The sequence below is a fragment of the Rhinoraja longicauda genome, chromosome 38 (assembly GCF_053455715.1).
Source record: "Rhinoraja longicauda isolate Sanriku21f chromosome 38, sRhiLon1.1, whole genome shotgun sequence".
Lineage (NCBI taxonomy): Eukaryota > Metazoa > Chordata > Chondrichthyes > Rajiformes > Arhynchobatidae > Rhinoraja > Rhinoraja longicauda.
The window spans coordinates 7,080,527-7,095,734 of NC_135990.1; the positions used below are offsets into that span (position 1 = coordinate 7,080,527).

The following is a 15,208-nucleotide window of genomic DNA, read 5'->3' on the forward strand; positions in this document are numbered from 1 at the left end:
GGCTTTATTTCTCTGCGAAGATGTTGGTCATTGCCATTTCTAATATTTTGTTCTTGAATAACACAGGCCAATGTCTCAGCTGCACAATTGGTACTGCTTCGACAGCAGGAAGAGCTAGAAAGAAAAGCTGCTGAACTAGACCGCAAGGAACAAGAACTCAAAAATGAAAGTTATAATGGTAGGAATTTGTTCATCTAGCATTCCTATGCCCATGATTAGCACTGACTCACCACTTCATAGTTCTCCTCTATAGACTCATCTGTGGTCTTTTTCGATTATATTCTAGTCATCTGCTCCTCTCATTTTTGCTGCCTTAGGAGCCATTTTCTCCACTGATTTGATAGTGCTCAAACCTTCATCCATCTTTCGCTGAGTAATTATTTTATTAAAGCTTCATCTACAACATTCCTTTCAAAGGCTTACGTACAACCTAACACTTTAGCCATCTATTCTAATTTTGTCATTGCTCGGGTGAAAAGCAGTCAAGCCTGTTTCTGTTCATATTTTCTGTCATGCTTTAGAGCTTGATTGAGCAACAAACCATTATGAAATATGTATAGTAGAAACAGGCATTTCAGTAAAATGTATTAAAAAAATTTAAAGGACAACAACTTTCCACTTGAATTGTGGTCATTTTCAGAAGTGATTAAGTTTCATCTATGTATAGCAAGATTGTTAAGCCTTCATTTTTAAGCTTGGGATGGTTTTGAGGAGGCATTGCATCATGTAATTAGATGTACACACCTTACTCGAAACATTGTGTACCTGGATGTTAGAATTGAATAAATTGTGTGAAATTGTTCTGGCCCCAGGCTGAATTAACAATTGCAGTTCACCAAAGCTTAACAGTTTTAAGTTCTATGAACTTTAGAGGACTGTGTCATTTTTAGAAAACACTTCCCCTTTAACACTTCTGGAAGTTTTTCTTCTAATGTTTCTTTGTTTTACTGCACAGCAAAAAGAAATAATTGGCCCCCTCTGCCATCGTTCTGCCCCGTCAAGCCATGCTTCTACCAGGACTTTGCAGGAGAGATTCCATCAGGCTTCCAGAGGACAGTAAAAATGTTGTACTATTTGTGGATGTGTAAGTGTATAGATTTTACTGTCTCAAGTTTTAAAAAATCATAGTGTTTGTGGTTCGCACGGTGTATTCAGTTGGTTAAAGATGCTGACTGAGCCTGACACTGATGAAGCTCCCAGCTTGCTTCCTTGATCTATCTACAGTGAGTTGAATGATCCAGTATCAAGGGCTTGGCAGCAACACAAGCTGGAGAAATTAGAGAACTATTCGTTTTCTCAATAAATCTGAGAAAGATTGAGTTTCTTATATGTAGGCTGAGGGCTGACCTTATCGAGGGTGTATAAAATCATGAGGGAAATGGGGTGAATTCAGTCTTTTACCCAGAGTAGAGGAATTAAAGTGAAAGGGGAATGATCTAATAGGAACTAGAGGGGCAACCTTTTCCTCCGAGGGTGGTGGGTATATGGAGCAAGCTGCCAGAGGAGAAAGTTGGGTAGGTACAATAACAACATTTAAAAGACATTTGGATAGATACATGGATAGGGAAGGTTTAGAGGGATATGGGCCAATTGCAGGCAGGGAGGTGGGACTAGCGTTGTTGGCTTGGGCAAGTTGGGCCGAAGGGCCTCTTTCTGTGCGGTATGACTCAATCATCATGTATGTAACAATATTCAAGTCACACATTTTGTTTTTTATTGTTTATGATGGTATCGAGTGTACTGTGTTTACAGACCGGTTAAATTTCAGGACATGACAAAAAAAACGCTCATGATTCAATGTCCTGTTAAGATAATAGCTGTGAAAGGTGACAGTAATTGAGGTGGTGTTTGGAATTAGTGTGAGTCATACATCTGTTTTCAAATCAATCATCTGGAAATAAATGAGCTGAATGATACATTTCTGTTCATAACACTTTACAGTTGGTTGATTTTAGAATGTCGGCAGCCATGTTTCGTGAAGTGATGGCCTGAACAAATGTGATTGTGTGTACATTAAAGCTTCACCTGGTGAAAGGTCATCTACCTAGAATATCAACTGTGTTTTCTCTCCATAGACACTGCCTGGCCTATTGAGATTTTCCAGCATTATTGTTTTTAGTTTGTTCACTGTCACGTATACAGAGGTAGAGTGGAAAGCTTTTTTGTTGCGTGTTATTCAATCAGTGGAAAGACTATACATGATTACAATCAAGCTGCCTACAGTGTACCGATACAGTATAAAGGGAATAACGTTTATTGCAAGATAAAGTCCAGAAAAGTCCGATTAAAGATTTATTACAGATTTTCCGCATCTGCAATGTTTTGCTTTCTGATTAAAACTTGGCCTTTCTTTCTTCCAACAGTTCATGCAATCACACTATTCTTGAACCTCCTAGCTTGCCTGGCTGAATTTATTAATGATGCTAAATATGGAGTCGACTTTGGCTTGGCAATCTTGTGGTTTTTGCTCTTCACTCCTTGTGCCTTCCTGTGTTGGTACAGGCCAGTTTACAAGGCTTTCAGGTAAGTTGTGGTCTTGTTGGGTGTTAAATTAACCTCACTAATGCTCAAGCTGCATCTGAAGAAGGTTGTAAATTGAAGATCAGGCATGTTGATCTGTTCTTCAGTATCTCGAAGTTGAGAACTCTCACTGGCATGAAGGGCGTGCAGCGTAGGTTTACTAGGTTAATTCCCAGAATGGCGGGACTGTCATATGTTGAAAGACTGGAGCGACTAGGCTTGTATACACTGGAATTTAGAAGGATGAGAGGGGATCTTATCGAAACGTATAAGATTATTAAGGGGTTGGACACATTAGAGGCAGGAAACATGTTCCCAATGTTGGGGGAGTCCAGAACCAGGGGCCACAGTTTAAGAATAAGGGGTAGGCCATTTAGAACAGAGATGAGGAAAAACTTTTTCAGTCAGAGAGTTGTGAATCTGTGGAATTCTCTGCCTCAGAGGGCAGTGGAGGCCAATTCTCTGAATACATTCAAGAGAGAGCTAGATAGAGCTCTTAAGGATAGCGGAGTCAGGGGGTATGGGGAGAAGGCAGGAACGGGGTACTGATTGAGAATGATCAGCCATGATCGCATTGAATGGCAGTGCTGGCTCGAAGGGCCGAATGGCCTACTCCTGCACCTATTGTCTATTGAATCAAATACCTACTTCCACAAAGTAATCCTAGGTATTTTCTTGGAATGAATCTTTAATATTCATAACATTCTTTTAAAATGGAAATTGTAATGAATGAATAATTTATCTTAATTTATTATATTACAATAACACAGCACAGCTGCTTGATCTAATCAGTTTGTCTGTTAGTTATGTTCCATGCCATCTTCCAGCCAATTTGGAATACCAGCTGCCTGTTAGCTCATACCCACCTGTGTTGGTATTTCTTTCAACTTTTACCTTTTAAGCATTCCCCTTAAAGCTAAACTCCGTAACCATTCCATGTCATAAGTTGCACATTCTCACTTTTCTAAAGTTCTCAAAACTATTTTGTAAATAACTTTTCGGATTCGTTACTCAATTCTTTGTATTTAGTGGTTCTCATTTAACTGAAAAAGTTTATTGTGTCTACCCTATCAAAGTTTGTACGTTCTCCCCGTGACCTGCGTGGGTTTTCTCCGAGATCTTCGGTTTCCTCCCACACTCCAAAGACGTACAGGTATGTAGGTTAATTGGCTGGGTAAATGTAAAAATTGTCCCTAGTGGGTGTAGGATAGTGTTAATGTACGGGGATCACTGGGCGGCACGGACTTGGAGGGCCGAAAAGGCCTGTTTCCGGCTGTATATATATGATGATATGATGAACCCATCATCCTTCCAACCCTCAATGGTTCCAAAGGCTTCTAAGTCATCCCTCTACCTTGCTAATGCAGAAGTCTTGTAACTTGATCATTGTTTTCTATTGGTTCTGATATTTCCCCTTTGCACCCTCATAAATGCTATTATATTTTTATTAGTCTATCCAAAGTTTCTCTAATTTTCAGCGGTGAAATAATTTTGACTTATTTCCAACTATAATTTTGAACAATATTACAAAAAAATGCCAAAGTGAGGATTGATTTTCTTTTGAGATAGCTTATGCACAGTTATGACTACGTTTTTTAACATTAAAATCAAGACTTAGACTAAATGTTCTGTGGCACTGTTGAGCCCTCTGGAGGTGTCGTGGGCCTATCAATGAAACGCCAAGGAAAAAGGGTGCTCACCTGTTGACCCCAATGAAGTCTTTGTGGTGACACCTGGTGGCAACCCAAGGGCACAACGAACCATCGGCTCTAGAGGGCGGCGTCTAGGTGTGGGAGGCGCCTGTGTTGGTATTTAAGGCCGGGCAACGCCCGTGACTGGGGGAGTAGTAGGGAGCTGTACTGGAGTGAATAAACACGTCTAGTGCACGCAACTCGTGTCCGATTGGTTTTTGGCTGGACTCCATCGCGTTCCTGCTACATTGGTGACCTCGACGCGCAGGAAAGATAATCCTGGAGGGGAAATTTGAAAATAAAATGCATTCTGCCGCTGCTGCCCACAAGGCCATCGAGGCCAGACTCAATGCGGTATCGCTGAAGCTCCCTGCATTTTGGAACTCGCACGTTTGGTTTCGACAGGCCGAATCCCAATTTTACATCCGCGGCATTACAGCCGAGGAGACCTGCTATCACTATGTGGTAGGCGCCCTGGACCAGCAGACGGCCGGGCGGGTGGGTCGCTCCTTACCTGGATAACCCGCCGGCGACGAATAAATACACAGGCCTCAAGACGCTGATGCTCCGGATCTACGGGCCGAGCCGAATGCAGCGCGCCTGTCTGGTCCTTAACATGGGCGACCGGATGCCCATGGCCCTCATGAGCGAGATGCTCACGCTCATGGGCGACCACCAGCCCTGCCCGCTCTTTGAATTTACCTACCTGCAGCAGTTGCCGCGAGTCATCCGCCGGCAGCTCACGGGGGAGAGCTTTGAGGATCCTATCCGGGTAGCGGCCCACGCTGATGAGCTGTGGCTGTCCGACCAGCAGCAGGTGGGTGCGCTGGAATACCTGGAATCCCCGGAATCGCTGGACCGGATTGATTCCATGCCCTGGCACCCCTACCCCCACTCAAGATATTAAGAAGGTGCCAATTATAGAAGGGATTGTAATATCAAGTCCTATGAGCTCAACTAAGGATACCATGACATTTCACCGTCCGGCGCGGCCTGAAATAGGCCGCGGGATTTTCTCCGCCCGGCGGGGGCTTCCATGTCGGGAGCCACGACCGCCCCGACGTGCAGCGGCAGCGTCTTCGCCCGCCCCGGATCGCGGGGCTTGGGTCAGCCCGCTGCGAACCTTCCACCGTCCGGCGCGGCCTGGAACGTGGCAACTTCAACAGCCTGACCGCGGGAGAAGACGGCAGGGGAAGAGAAAAGACATTCTGGCCTTCCACCCCAGTGAGGAGGTGACTGGAGGAGACTCACTGTGATGGATGTTTCTTTTTGTTTATTTTTTGTTTGGTGTTGGTTATGATTGTGTGTGTTATTGCTTATTTTTATTGCTCTTATTGTTGGACTGTGGGTGATCTTTCATTTCACTGCACATTTATGTGTATGTGACAAATAAACTTGACTATTGACCATTGACTATCTTGAGATCCAAAATCACGGCTAACATTAGTGGCCTGAACTTGCTGCCAGTAGTGATCTACTAGGAGCCTTTTTGTGGACCTTCCTTTCAAAGCCATTGCATTTTGAAGTAATGAGGCCTGCTCGGCAGCAAGTGCTTTGGCAAACATATTTTTTACGTGGGGCATCTGAACAAGTTTTCCCATGAAATAAAACATAAAATGACAGAAATACTCGGGCAGCATCTGCAGAAATGGAGAAAGGAAAAACAGTCGTCGATGGGCTTTAATTAGAGATGGGAAAAATTAAAATGCAACTACTGCTAATAAAACATCAAAGAATCAAACTTTGAAGAAGCATCCCGACTCAAAGCGTCTCCCATTCATGTTCTCTGGAGCCACTGCCTGGCCTGCAGAGTTACTCTGGCACTGTTGTAAACCGGTATCTGCAGAGTTACTCTGGCACTGTAGTAAACCGGTATCTGCAGAGTTACCCTCGCACTGTTGTAAACCGGTATCTGCAGAGTTACCCTCGCACTGTTGTAAACCGGTACCTGCAGAGCTACCCTCGCACTGTTGTAAACCGGTATCTGCAGAGTTACCCTCGCACTGTTGTAAACCGGTATCTGCAGAGTTACTCTCGCACTGTTGTAAACCGGTACCTGCAGAGCTACCCTCGCACTGTTGTAAACCGGTATCTGCAGGGTTACTCTCGCACTGTTGTAAACCGGTATCTGCAGAGTTACTCTAGCACTGTTGTAAACTGGTATCTGCAGGGTTACTCTCGCACTGTTGTAAACCGGTATCTGCAGTTCCTTCTGTCTCAATGGAACTTGGACATGAGTCAAGCTATGCCCAAGTCTGGTCAGCTGCAAACCTATTTTTAAACATTGGGAGTATTTGTATAAAAGTAGTTTCTGAAGCCAGGGATAAATATGCAATAAGAATTAAAAATCTAAAACAATTGGAAAAAACAACATTTCTAAACAAATAAAAACAGCTAACCAAGCATAATTTATTAAAAAACACCTAGCTTTTGTCCCTTGAAGCTCTATCTCAGTTTGAAAAGGGGTTGTTCATTTTCAGAGGTGCAGGAAGATTGGAAGTGTGCAAAGAGAAGAGGTGGGGGGCAATGACAATAGACAATAGGTGCAGGAGGAGGCCATTCGGCCCTTTGAGCCAGCACCGCCATTCAATGTGATCATGGCTGATCATTCTCAATCAGTACCCCGTTCCTGCCTTCTCCCCATACCCCCTGACTCCGCTATCCTTAAGAGCTCTATCCAGCTCTCTCTTGAATGCATTCAGAGAATTGGGGGAAGGATTGCTTTAAATTTGCACCCTGCCACTGGTTTCCCTGAGGAGTCCCCACATTTAGAACACATCTGGGAATTTGCAAAGAGCAGCCAACAAATTCTAATAACTTGGCATTGTGTATAAATCCTATATTTGGTGTTCTTCCACAGAATATTGGTGACTTGCAAAATCTGGCAAATATTCATGGAATTAAAATGCTTCTAATAAGGTGAAACAATAGACAATAGATGCAGGAGGAGGCCATTCGGCCCTTCGAGCCAGCACCGCCATTCAATGTGATCATGGCTGATCATTCTCAATCAGTACCCCGTTCCTGCCTTCTCCCCATACCCCCTGACTCCGCTATACTTAAGAGCTCTATCTAGCTCTCTCTTGAATGTATTCAGAGAATTGGCCTCCACTGCCTTCTGAGGCAGAGAATTCCACAGATTCACAACTCTCTGACTGAAAAAGTTTTTCCTCATCTCAGTTCTAAATGGCCTACCCCTTATTCTTAAATATATTTTGGGTAACTGAACTGTTAAAGGTACAACAATGAATTTAAATTTGAATAGCAAAGTGTTAAAATTACAAATAATGTAATGAACTGAGAGGTGGTACAGATTAAACATGGAGGGAAGATGTTTTGTAAAGCCTAATTTTTTTCCAATTGTTTTTCAGGTCTGACAGTTCATTCAACTTCTTTTTCTTCTTCTTCGTGTTCTTCTGTCAAATAGCTCTCTATGTCATTCAGGCAGTCGGCATTCCCAACTGGGGTGTCAGGTAAGCGTTTACGTTTATTGTTGTCACGTATACCAGAGGGACAGTGAAAAGATTTTATTTGAGTGCTATCGAATCAAATCAGATAATACTGTGCTTAAATCCAATCAAGCTAAACACGAGTACAAAAGGTAGAGCAAAAAGAAAGATACCAAAATGCAGAATATAGTTCCCTGTAATGTAGCGTAACAGTTCCCAGAGAATACAGCCAAGTCTGTAATGAAGTAGATTGGAGAATAGGGGCTGTACCCGAGCTTATGAAAAGAATGTCATTTTTATGATGTATCAGGGTGTCCACGCCGACCAGAATCAATCTACTTAGTCAGCGGCCAGGCTTTAAACGTAGCAGTTCATACACTGGACATGTTTAGATCTTTCTGGTTGAGCAAATTAATTCTCAGAAAAGATATAGTGAACCTATACTCTGCAATGTTGGGACAAGACGCTGCATATTGTCATATTCCGTACATTAGTTCCAAAACTTTTTCTCCACCTTTATATATTTTATATAAAGTAGCATGGTATTGCAATTTATTTAGAACCTAAGTCTAGTGAATGCGTTGCTTCTTGCTGTAACACAGGTCTTTTAGTTCTGCAAGAAAACAATAGCATGCTGCCAATTAAACTAACTTATCTGTATTTCTTTTTGCAGTGGCTGGATTGCAGCTCTAAGTTGGACAAAAACGAACCTTGCTGTGGCAGTGGTTATGATGGTGGTGGCAGCATTTTTCACAGCATGCGCAGCCCTTGCTTTGTTTCTGATGCAAAGGGTAAGAATACATCCTTAAGATTATGCTTTGCCAAATACTTTGTTGCTTCAGACTTGACTATTTCTAGATTTCTGGCCTGGAAATCCACCTTCCAAGAGGTGCATCTACTCCTGTTTGTATGCTGTTTCTTACAAACTCCATGCTCCACTCTTTGTTAACCTGTATTAGTTTAGTTTAGTTTAGAGATACAGCGCAGAAACAGGCCCTTCGGTGCACCGAGTCCGTTAACACTATCCCACACACACTAGGGACAACTTACACTTGTACCAAACCAATTAACCTACAGACCTGTACGCCTTTGGAGTGTGGGGGGAAACCGAAGATCTAGGAGAAAACCCACGGGGAGAACGTACACACTCCGTACAGACAGCACCCGCAGTCAGGATCGAACACAGTTCTCCAGCGCTGGAAGCCAGCAACTCTACCACTGCGCCACCATGCCGCCCCGATTAATTTCCTGTCTCACACAATCCCGCTCCACCTTCCCCCCATCTTGCCTCTTACAATCCTGGGATCATAAATCCCTTCTTGTTTTTAATTTCTATTCTAACCTTTGTAAAAGGGCACTGCATTCTCCTTCCACTGCAAGTCCAAACATGTTTGTTGAATGTAGCTACTCTGAATAATAAGAAAAGGCAACTGTATTATTTCCTTGTTCTCCAACGGGACAGCAAGTAACATTATTGGTTTACATTGGAATACGGTCGAGTTCTGGGAAGGCAGCACTAGCAAGTAGATGTCTCTATAGTTTGGAAGGGGGACAGCAGATTCATTCGTATGTTATAACTGCAAGTTAAATTGAGATTGCAACAATCGTATTTGTTTTTCTTGTAAAGTTGGTTAAGGATAATTTGCCAGAGTTTCTTAGTATTCTGAAAGGAATTAGAGGTGGGTAGAGAGAAACCAACTGGTGGGGTGTCCACGGTGAAGGAACCTTAGCTTAAAATAAAGGACAACTCACTGGCGAGAGATGTTAAGCAAAAATAAATTCAGTGATCAAAGTATGGAACTCATCCACTCTTTCATAAGTAGTAGGTGTTTTACGACATAGTATGTGTTTTTTGGTGCTTTAATCTGCCATTGCTAAATTCTTATGGTTATGCGGCTGCTGTAGGTAGATTTAGAATAAAGCAAAATCTTGCCAAACCCATGCCACCTTTGTATAGGAATCCCCTTTCACTCTTGCCTCTACAGTCATCCATCCTTGAATGCCACATTTTGGCTGTTCCCTCTAGATATATTCTTTACCCTTCTGCTGCACCTTTTATTTAAACCCCATTGTTCCTCCAAGAACTGGAATGGGGTAGACACAAAATGCTGGAGTACTCAGCGGGACAGGCAGCATCTCTGGAGAGAAGGAATGGGTGATGTTTTGGGTCTAGGCCCTTCTTCAGACCGAGAGTCAGGAGAGGGAGACTGGAGATATGGAAGGGTAAGGTGTGAAAATGACAGATCAAAGCAGACAATGGGCAAAGAAATGTAGAATGGTTCATACAATACAATACAATACAATACAATATATCTTTATTGTCATTGTACAGGGGTACAACGAGATTGGGAATGTGCCTCCCATACGATGCAATAAATTAATTAGCTAGTCAGTATTAATTTAAACAACCCAATGAAACAAATTAGAACAGTTTTAAAACAGAATAAAGTGCAAGTAGATTGTTAGCTATGGAGAAGGTGACAACGAGGCATAGAATCAATAAAATTAATCAGGAGGACAGTGAAACTAGTTGGAAAACTAGGGTGTGGGAGGGACAGAGAGAGAGGGAAAGCAAGGGTTACTTGAAGTTAGAGAAATCAATATTCATTGATTGATTCATTGAGGTTCACCTGCACCTCCTCCAACCTCATCTATTGCATCCGCTGCTCTAGAGGTCAACTTATTTACATCGGCGAAACCAAGCGCAGGCTCGGTGATCGCTTCGCTGAACACCTGCGCTCGGTCCGCATTAAACTGATCTCCCGGTGGCTGAGCACTTCAACTCCCCCTCCCATTCTCAGTCTGACCTTTCTGTCATGGGCCTCCTCCAGTGCCTGAGTGAGGCCCACCGGAAATTGGAGGAACAGCACCTCATATTTCGCCTGGGCAGTTTGCAGCCCAGTGGTATGAACATCGACTTCTCCAACTTTAGATAGTTCCTCTGTCCCTCTCTTCCCCTCCCCCTTCCCAGATCTCCCTCTATCTTCCTGTCTCCGCCTATATCCTTCCTTTGTCCCGCCCCCCTGACATCAGTCTGAAGAAGGATCTCGACCCGAAACGTCACCCATTCCTTCTCTCCCGAGATGCTGCCTGACCTGCTGAGTTACTGCAGCATTTTGTGAATCAATATTCATACTGCTGGGTTGTCAGGTTGTGATGCTCAATTGTATTTAAAATTGACAAGAAAATGGAAGTTGCTATCGCCATATATGCAGTGTGGCAGTGTGAACTTGGGGGGGTACTGAATTAATCATCTTCCCCTTTGTTCCAGGTACATTCAATATTCCGCAGGACGGGTGCTAGTTTTCAGAGAGCGCAGGAAGAGTTCTCGCACGGTGTCTTCTCCAACACTGCCGTGCGCGGTGCTGCTGCCACAGCCGCATCAGCTGCGGCACAAAGCACCTTCCAAGGAAACTAAGATACTGAGAATTATTTCTCAAAGCTTTCCTATTTGTACGTTCTTTATAAAGATGCACTTTCATTGGTCAATATGTGTATTTTGTGTGTCTGCCTAATAAGATATTTGGCTTTAATCAGAGGGTTTCAAATAGATGCATTGACAATATCTCTACATTTCCGACTTTAAGGAAACGGCTGCTTCACTATTGGGGGAGAAAAATACATTTATATTTATGTATGTATTTTTTTCATATTTTGTGTATGAAGAATCATTGACCAGTGTATTGATTATTGGAGAGGTACAGTTACAGAAAAGGGTAACTATTAAGCAACTTTGACTTTTTTAATTGTCTTCGTCCAACACACTGCATTTTATTGGTGTTTGACGGTATTGATCAACACTATGTGATGTATGATGGCCTGTGTTCTGTAGCATTAATTTAGCCTGGTGGGGAAATGCTGGGTGTGATCGGTTTTGGGAATGGTGGACAGATGTGGGGCTTGTTGTCATGGGAAAACTGGTGATAAAAGTTACATCAGAGAGAAACCTGGCCTCATTATGACAATACAGCGTGGATGTTTAAATACTCTTAAGAAAATAGGTGATGTTTATTAAGTTCAAAATGTTTGGCTATTTAAAGAAAAGAAAGGTATTTAAAGGCAAGCCTGGAAATACTCTATAAGCCAAGCAGGTACTGAAAAGAGAACATGCTCCCATTTCACAGAATTGTTTTTTAATTGCACAAACAATGAATAAATGATGCTTTTTACTGTCTAGGTGAACTTTGTTCCATTTCTGAGCAAATATCCACACGAAAAGCATCAACTGATTGATTCTCAGATGCTGATAAAACTTGACTCTTTGAATCAGCTCTCCTAACTTGAAGAATATCTTGATTTGTTTTTCATTATTTTCATAATAAATGTTCTTTAATCTGAGTTTAATCTGAGTTTTGTGTGTATTTAAAGGTGTGCTTTTAGGCAATAGTAGTATTGGAAGAGCAGCTTTTTTTCTTCCTTTATCAAAACAGCAGCTGCTCAGAAAACATCCTTGTAAGAACCACTTCAAATTATCCCCCTTTTTAAAATGAAATATTTCTGGGGGGTGGGAAGTGGAGCAAATATTTAAAGGCAGGATTTTTTTAAAGGATTTAATTGGTCAGATTTAATGTTTTCTCTGAATGTTGTAGTTCACTAAATTAGTCTTAATCCACCTGGATCTTAAAAATTTCACCTGATTTTAAATGCCTGCATTTACTCATTCTGATACTGATTTTGCAAATGGTGTTGTCTGTAAGTCGGATCTCTACTATCAACACTCCACTCTATTTTAGGGTTTTGGCGAGTTTTGCAGATGGTTGTGCTGTTCCCTGCTGACAAAATTAATAACCAGCTGTTAAATAAATTGGGGTGCCTGTGGGGGGAACTCCATTGAGTTAGTTTCTAACTTTTTTCTATTCCTTTTTTTGCATTTTAACCAAACTCCCTTCAACATAACATCGTCCTTGGGTAACAAGAGAAACCCATGGTACCTAATGGTACCTTTTTGAGTAATATGTATGTGTCCCTCTCTCTGCCTCCCTCTCTCTGCCTCCCTCTCTCTGCCTCCCTCTCTCTGCCTCCCTCTCTCTGCCTCCCTCTCTCTGCCTCCCTCTCCCCGCCTCCCTCTCCCCGCCCCCCTCTCTCCCCCCCCTCTCTCCGCCCCCTCTCTCCGCCCCCTCTCTCCGCCCCCTCTCTCCGCCCCCCTCTCTCCGCCCCCCTCTCTCCGCCCCCCTCTCTCCGCCCCCCTCTCTCCGCCCCCCTCTCTCCGCCCCCCTCTCTCCGCCCCCCTCTCTCCGCCCCCCTCTCTCCGCCCCCCTCTCTCCGCCCCCCTCTCTCCGCCCCCCTCTCTCCGCCCCCCTCTCTCCGCCCCCCTCTCTCCGCCCCCCTCTCTCCGCCCCCCTCTCTCCGCCCCCCTCTCTCCGCCCCCCTCTCTCCGCCCCCCTCTCTCCGCCCCCCTCTCTCCGCCCCCCTCTCTCCGCCCCCCTCTCTCCGCCCCCCTCTCTCCGCCCCCCTCTCTCCGCCCCCCTCTCCCCGCCCCCCTCTCCCCGCCCCCCTCTCCCCGCCCCCCTCTCCCCGCCCCCCTCTCCCCGCCCCCCTCTCCCCGCCCCCCTCTCCCCGCCCCCCTCTCCCCGCCCCCCTCTCCCCGCCCCCCTCTCCCCGCCCCCCTCTCCCCGCCCCCCTCTCCCCGCCCCCCTCTCCCCGCCCCCCTCTCCCCGCCCCCCTCTCCCCGCCCCCCTCTCCCCGCCTCCCTCTCCCCGCCTCCCTCTCCCCGCCTCCCTCTCCCCGCCTCCCTCTCCCCGCCTCCCTCTCCCCGCCCCCCTCTCCCCGCCCCCCTCTCCCCGCCCCCCTCTCTCCGCCCCCCTCCCTCTCTCCGCCCCCCTCCCTCTCTCCGCCTCCCTCTCTCTCTCTTGCTTTGTTCCCAGATAACTAGCTGAAGTGCAAGCCCACACGAAGTCACAGGTGTGCACCTTGGTTCAGACTGTGATTTGGCCTCTGGGGAGTGAATAGCCCTGAACACGTTGCATCCATCCCTTTCCAAATGTCGATATGACTGATACTCCCAGATCAAGGAAAAATTTCTCCGACTTGATCGTTCAGATCCTCGAGTTTGGGTGAACAATTTTTGGTTGGTGCAATTGCCACTAAAATGTTAGAATACATAGAAAATGTAGCTGCAGAATTTCTCTTTGAATTATTCACAAAGATTTCTCTTTTCCTCCCTGCAGGTTAGTTTGGCATATAACAGGTGCTGTACTACCAACTGAATATGTGCACATGAGCTTAGCACAAAACTAAACAGAAATGAGTGCAGTGTCCATTTAGGGACTGTCACCCTTTAGCTTCAGAGCTCTTGGTTCACAGGACTTGCCTCCTTTATTTGAGTATTGTTTTTAAATCATATCAAAGTGAGCTGATGTAATTTTTTTTTGATTTTCACAAATGTAATTGGGATGTTCATTTGCTTGAACAAACTTTCTATTGGAATGTATGGTGTCAGCCTGTCACTGTTAATATATTTAAAAAAATCCATGCAAATGTCCTCTAAAACATTTGTGCTCCAATAAAAATCTTTATCTCATTCGTTGTTACTCTTTGGCTCTTCAGACATGAAAATGTTTTGTGAACTGCAATTAACTTTTCATCAAACCTATTGATCAAACCTTTCTCCCATTCAAATATTTAAAACCAAAAGTAAAAAGGTGAGCTGAAATATATATGAATCCAGTTATCATGGGAATGAACTGGGGGGAAATGATAATGATTATTTGATATGTGGCTGTTTTAAGATTCAAGATTCAAGATTCAAGATAGCTTTATTTGTCATCCAATATTGGACGAAATTCAGTCACCCACAGTCCAACAATAAAAGCATTAAATAAGCATTAAAATTACACAACCCCAAAAAACCCCCAAAACACAGTCCAACAATAAAAGCATTAAATAGGCACACTTAAGCCATACAATATCTCAATGTACTGTTCAGTCATTCCATATGGGGGAAAAACATGAACCCCTGGAATTAATTGGCTGTCTCTCAGTCAAAGCTTAATTCTGTTTTATCCAGTTCAGGCAACATCTGTGGAGAGAATTCCCTCGCTAAGGTTCTCTATCACTTTGTGTTGATGCTCGAGATTCCAGTGTCTCTAGTTTCTTGCCTCATTGACCATTTCGGGCAGGTCCTTGGCATCTCTAACCTTGAAGCACTTGGTTTTGGATTATGACCCTGTGGATTGTGATATTCTCACAATGGTGACATTTTTTTTTTTAGATTTAGAGATACAGCGCGGAAACAGGCCCTTCGGCCCACCGAGTCCGCGCCGCCCAGCGATCCCCGCACATTAACATTATCCTACACACACCAGGAACAATTTTTACATTTACCCAGTCAATTAACCTACATACCTGTACGTCTTTGGAGTGTGGGAGGAAACCGAAAATCTCGGAGAAAACCCACGCAGGTCACGGGGAGAACGTACAAACTCCGTACAGACGGCGCCCGTAGTCAGGATCGAACTTGAGTCTCCGGCGCTGCATTCGCTGTAAGGCAGCAACTCTACCGCTGCGCCACCGTGCCGAAATATGGGCATCACAGTTTGTAATTTCTTT

At 44.2% G+C, this 15,208-nt stretch overlaps 1 protein-coding gene across 2 annotated transcripts in view; it reads left to right on the top strand.

Annotated features, from left to right (window-relative positions):
- scamp2 (secretory carrier membrane protein 2) overlaps positions 1–14,154 on the top strand; it is a 36,906-nt gene extending 22,752 nt beyond the window's left edge. The window contains exons 4-10 of one of the 2 annotated variants that reach the window (XM_078429748.1): positions 67–178; positions 956–1,084; positions 2,364–2,523; positions 7,583–7,684; positions 8,334–8,451; positions 10,932–11,113; positions 13,828–14,154. In XM_078429748.1, coding sequence (XP_078285874.1) covers positions 67–178; positions 956–1,084; positions 2,364–2,523; positions 7,583–7,684; positions 8,334–8,451; positions 10,932–11,078 — 768 coding nt within the window. In that variant the 3' untranslated portion in view covers positions 11,079–11,113; positions 13,828–14,154. Of the gene's footprint in view, positions 1–66; positions 179–955; positions 1,085–2,363; positions 2,524–7,582; positions 7,685–8,333; positions 8,452–10,931; positions 11,705–13,827 lie in introns of those variants that run through there. The other variant, XM_078429747.1, reaches the window with a different exon arrangement.
- The last annotated feature ends 1,054 nt before the right edge of the window (positions 14,155–15,208 follow it).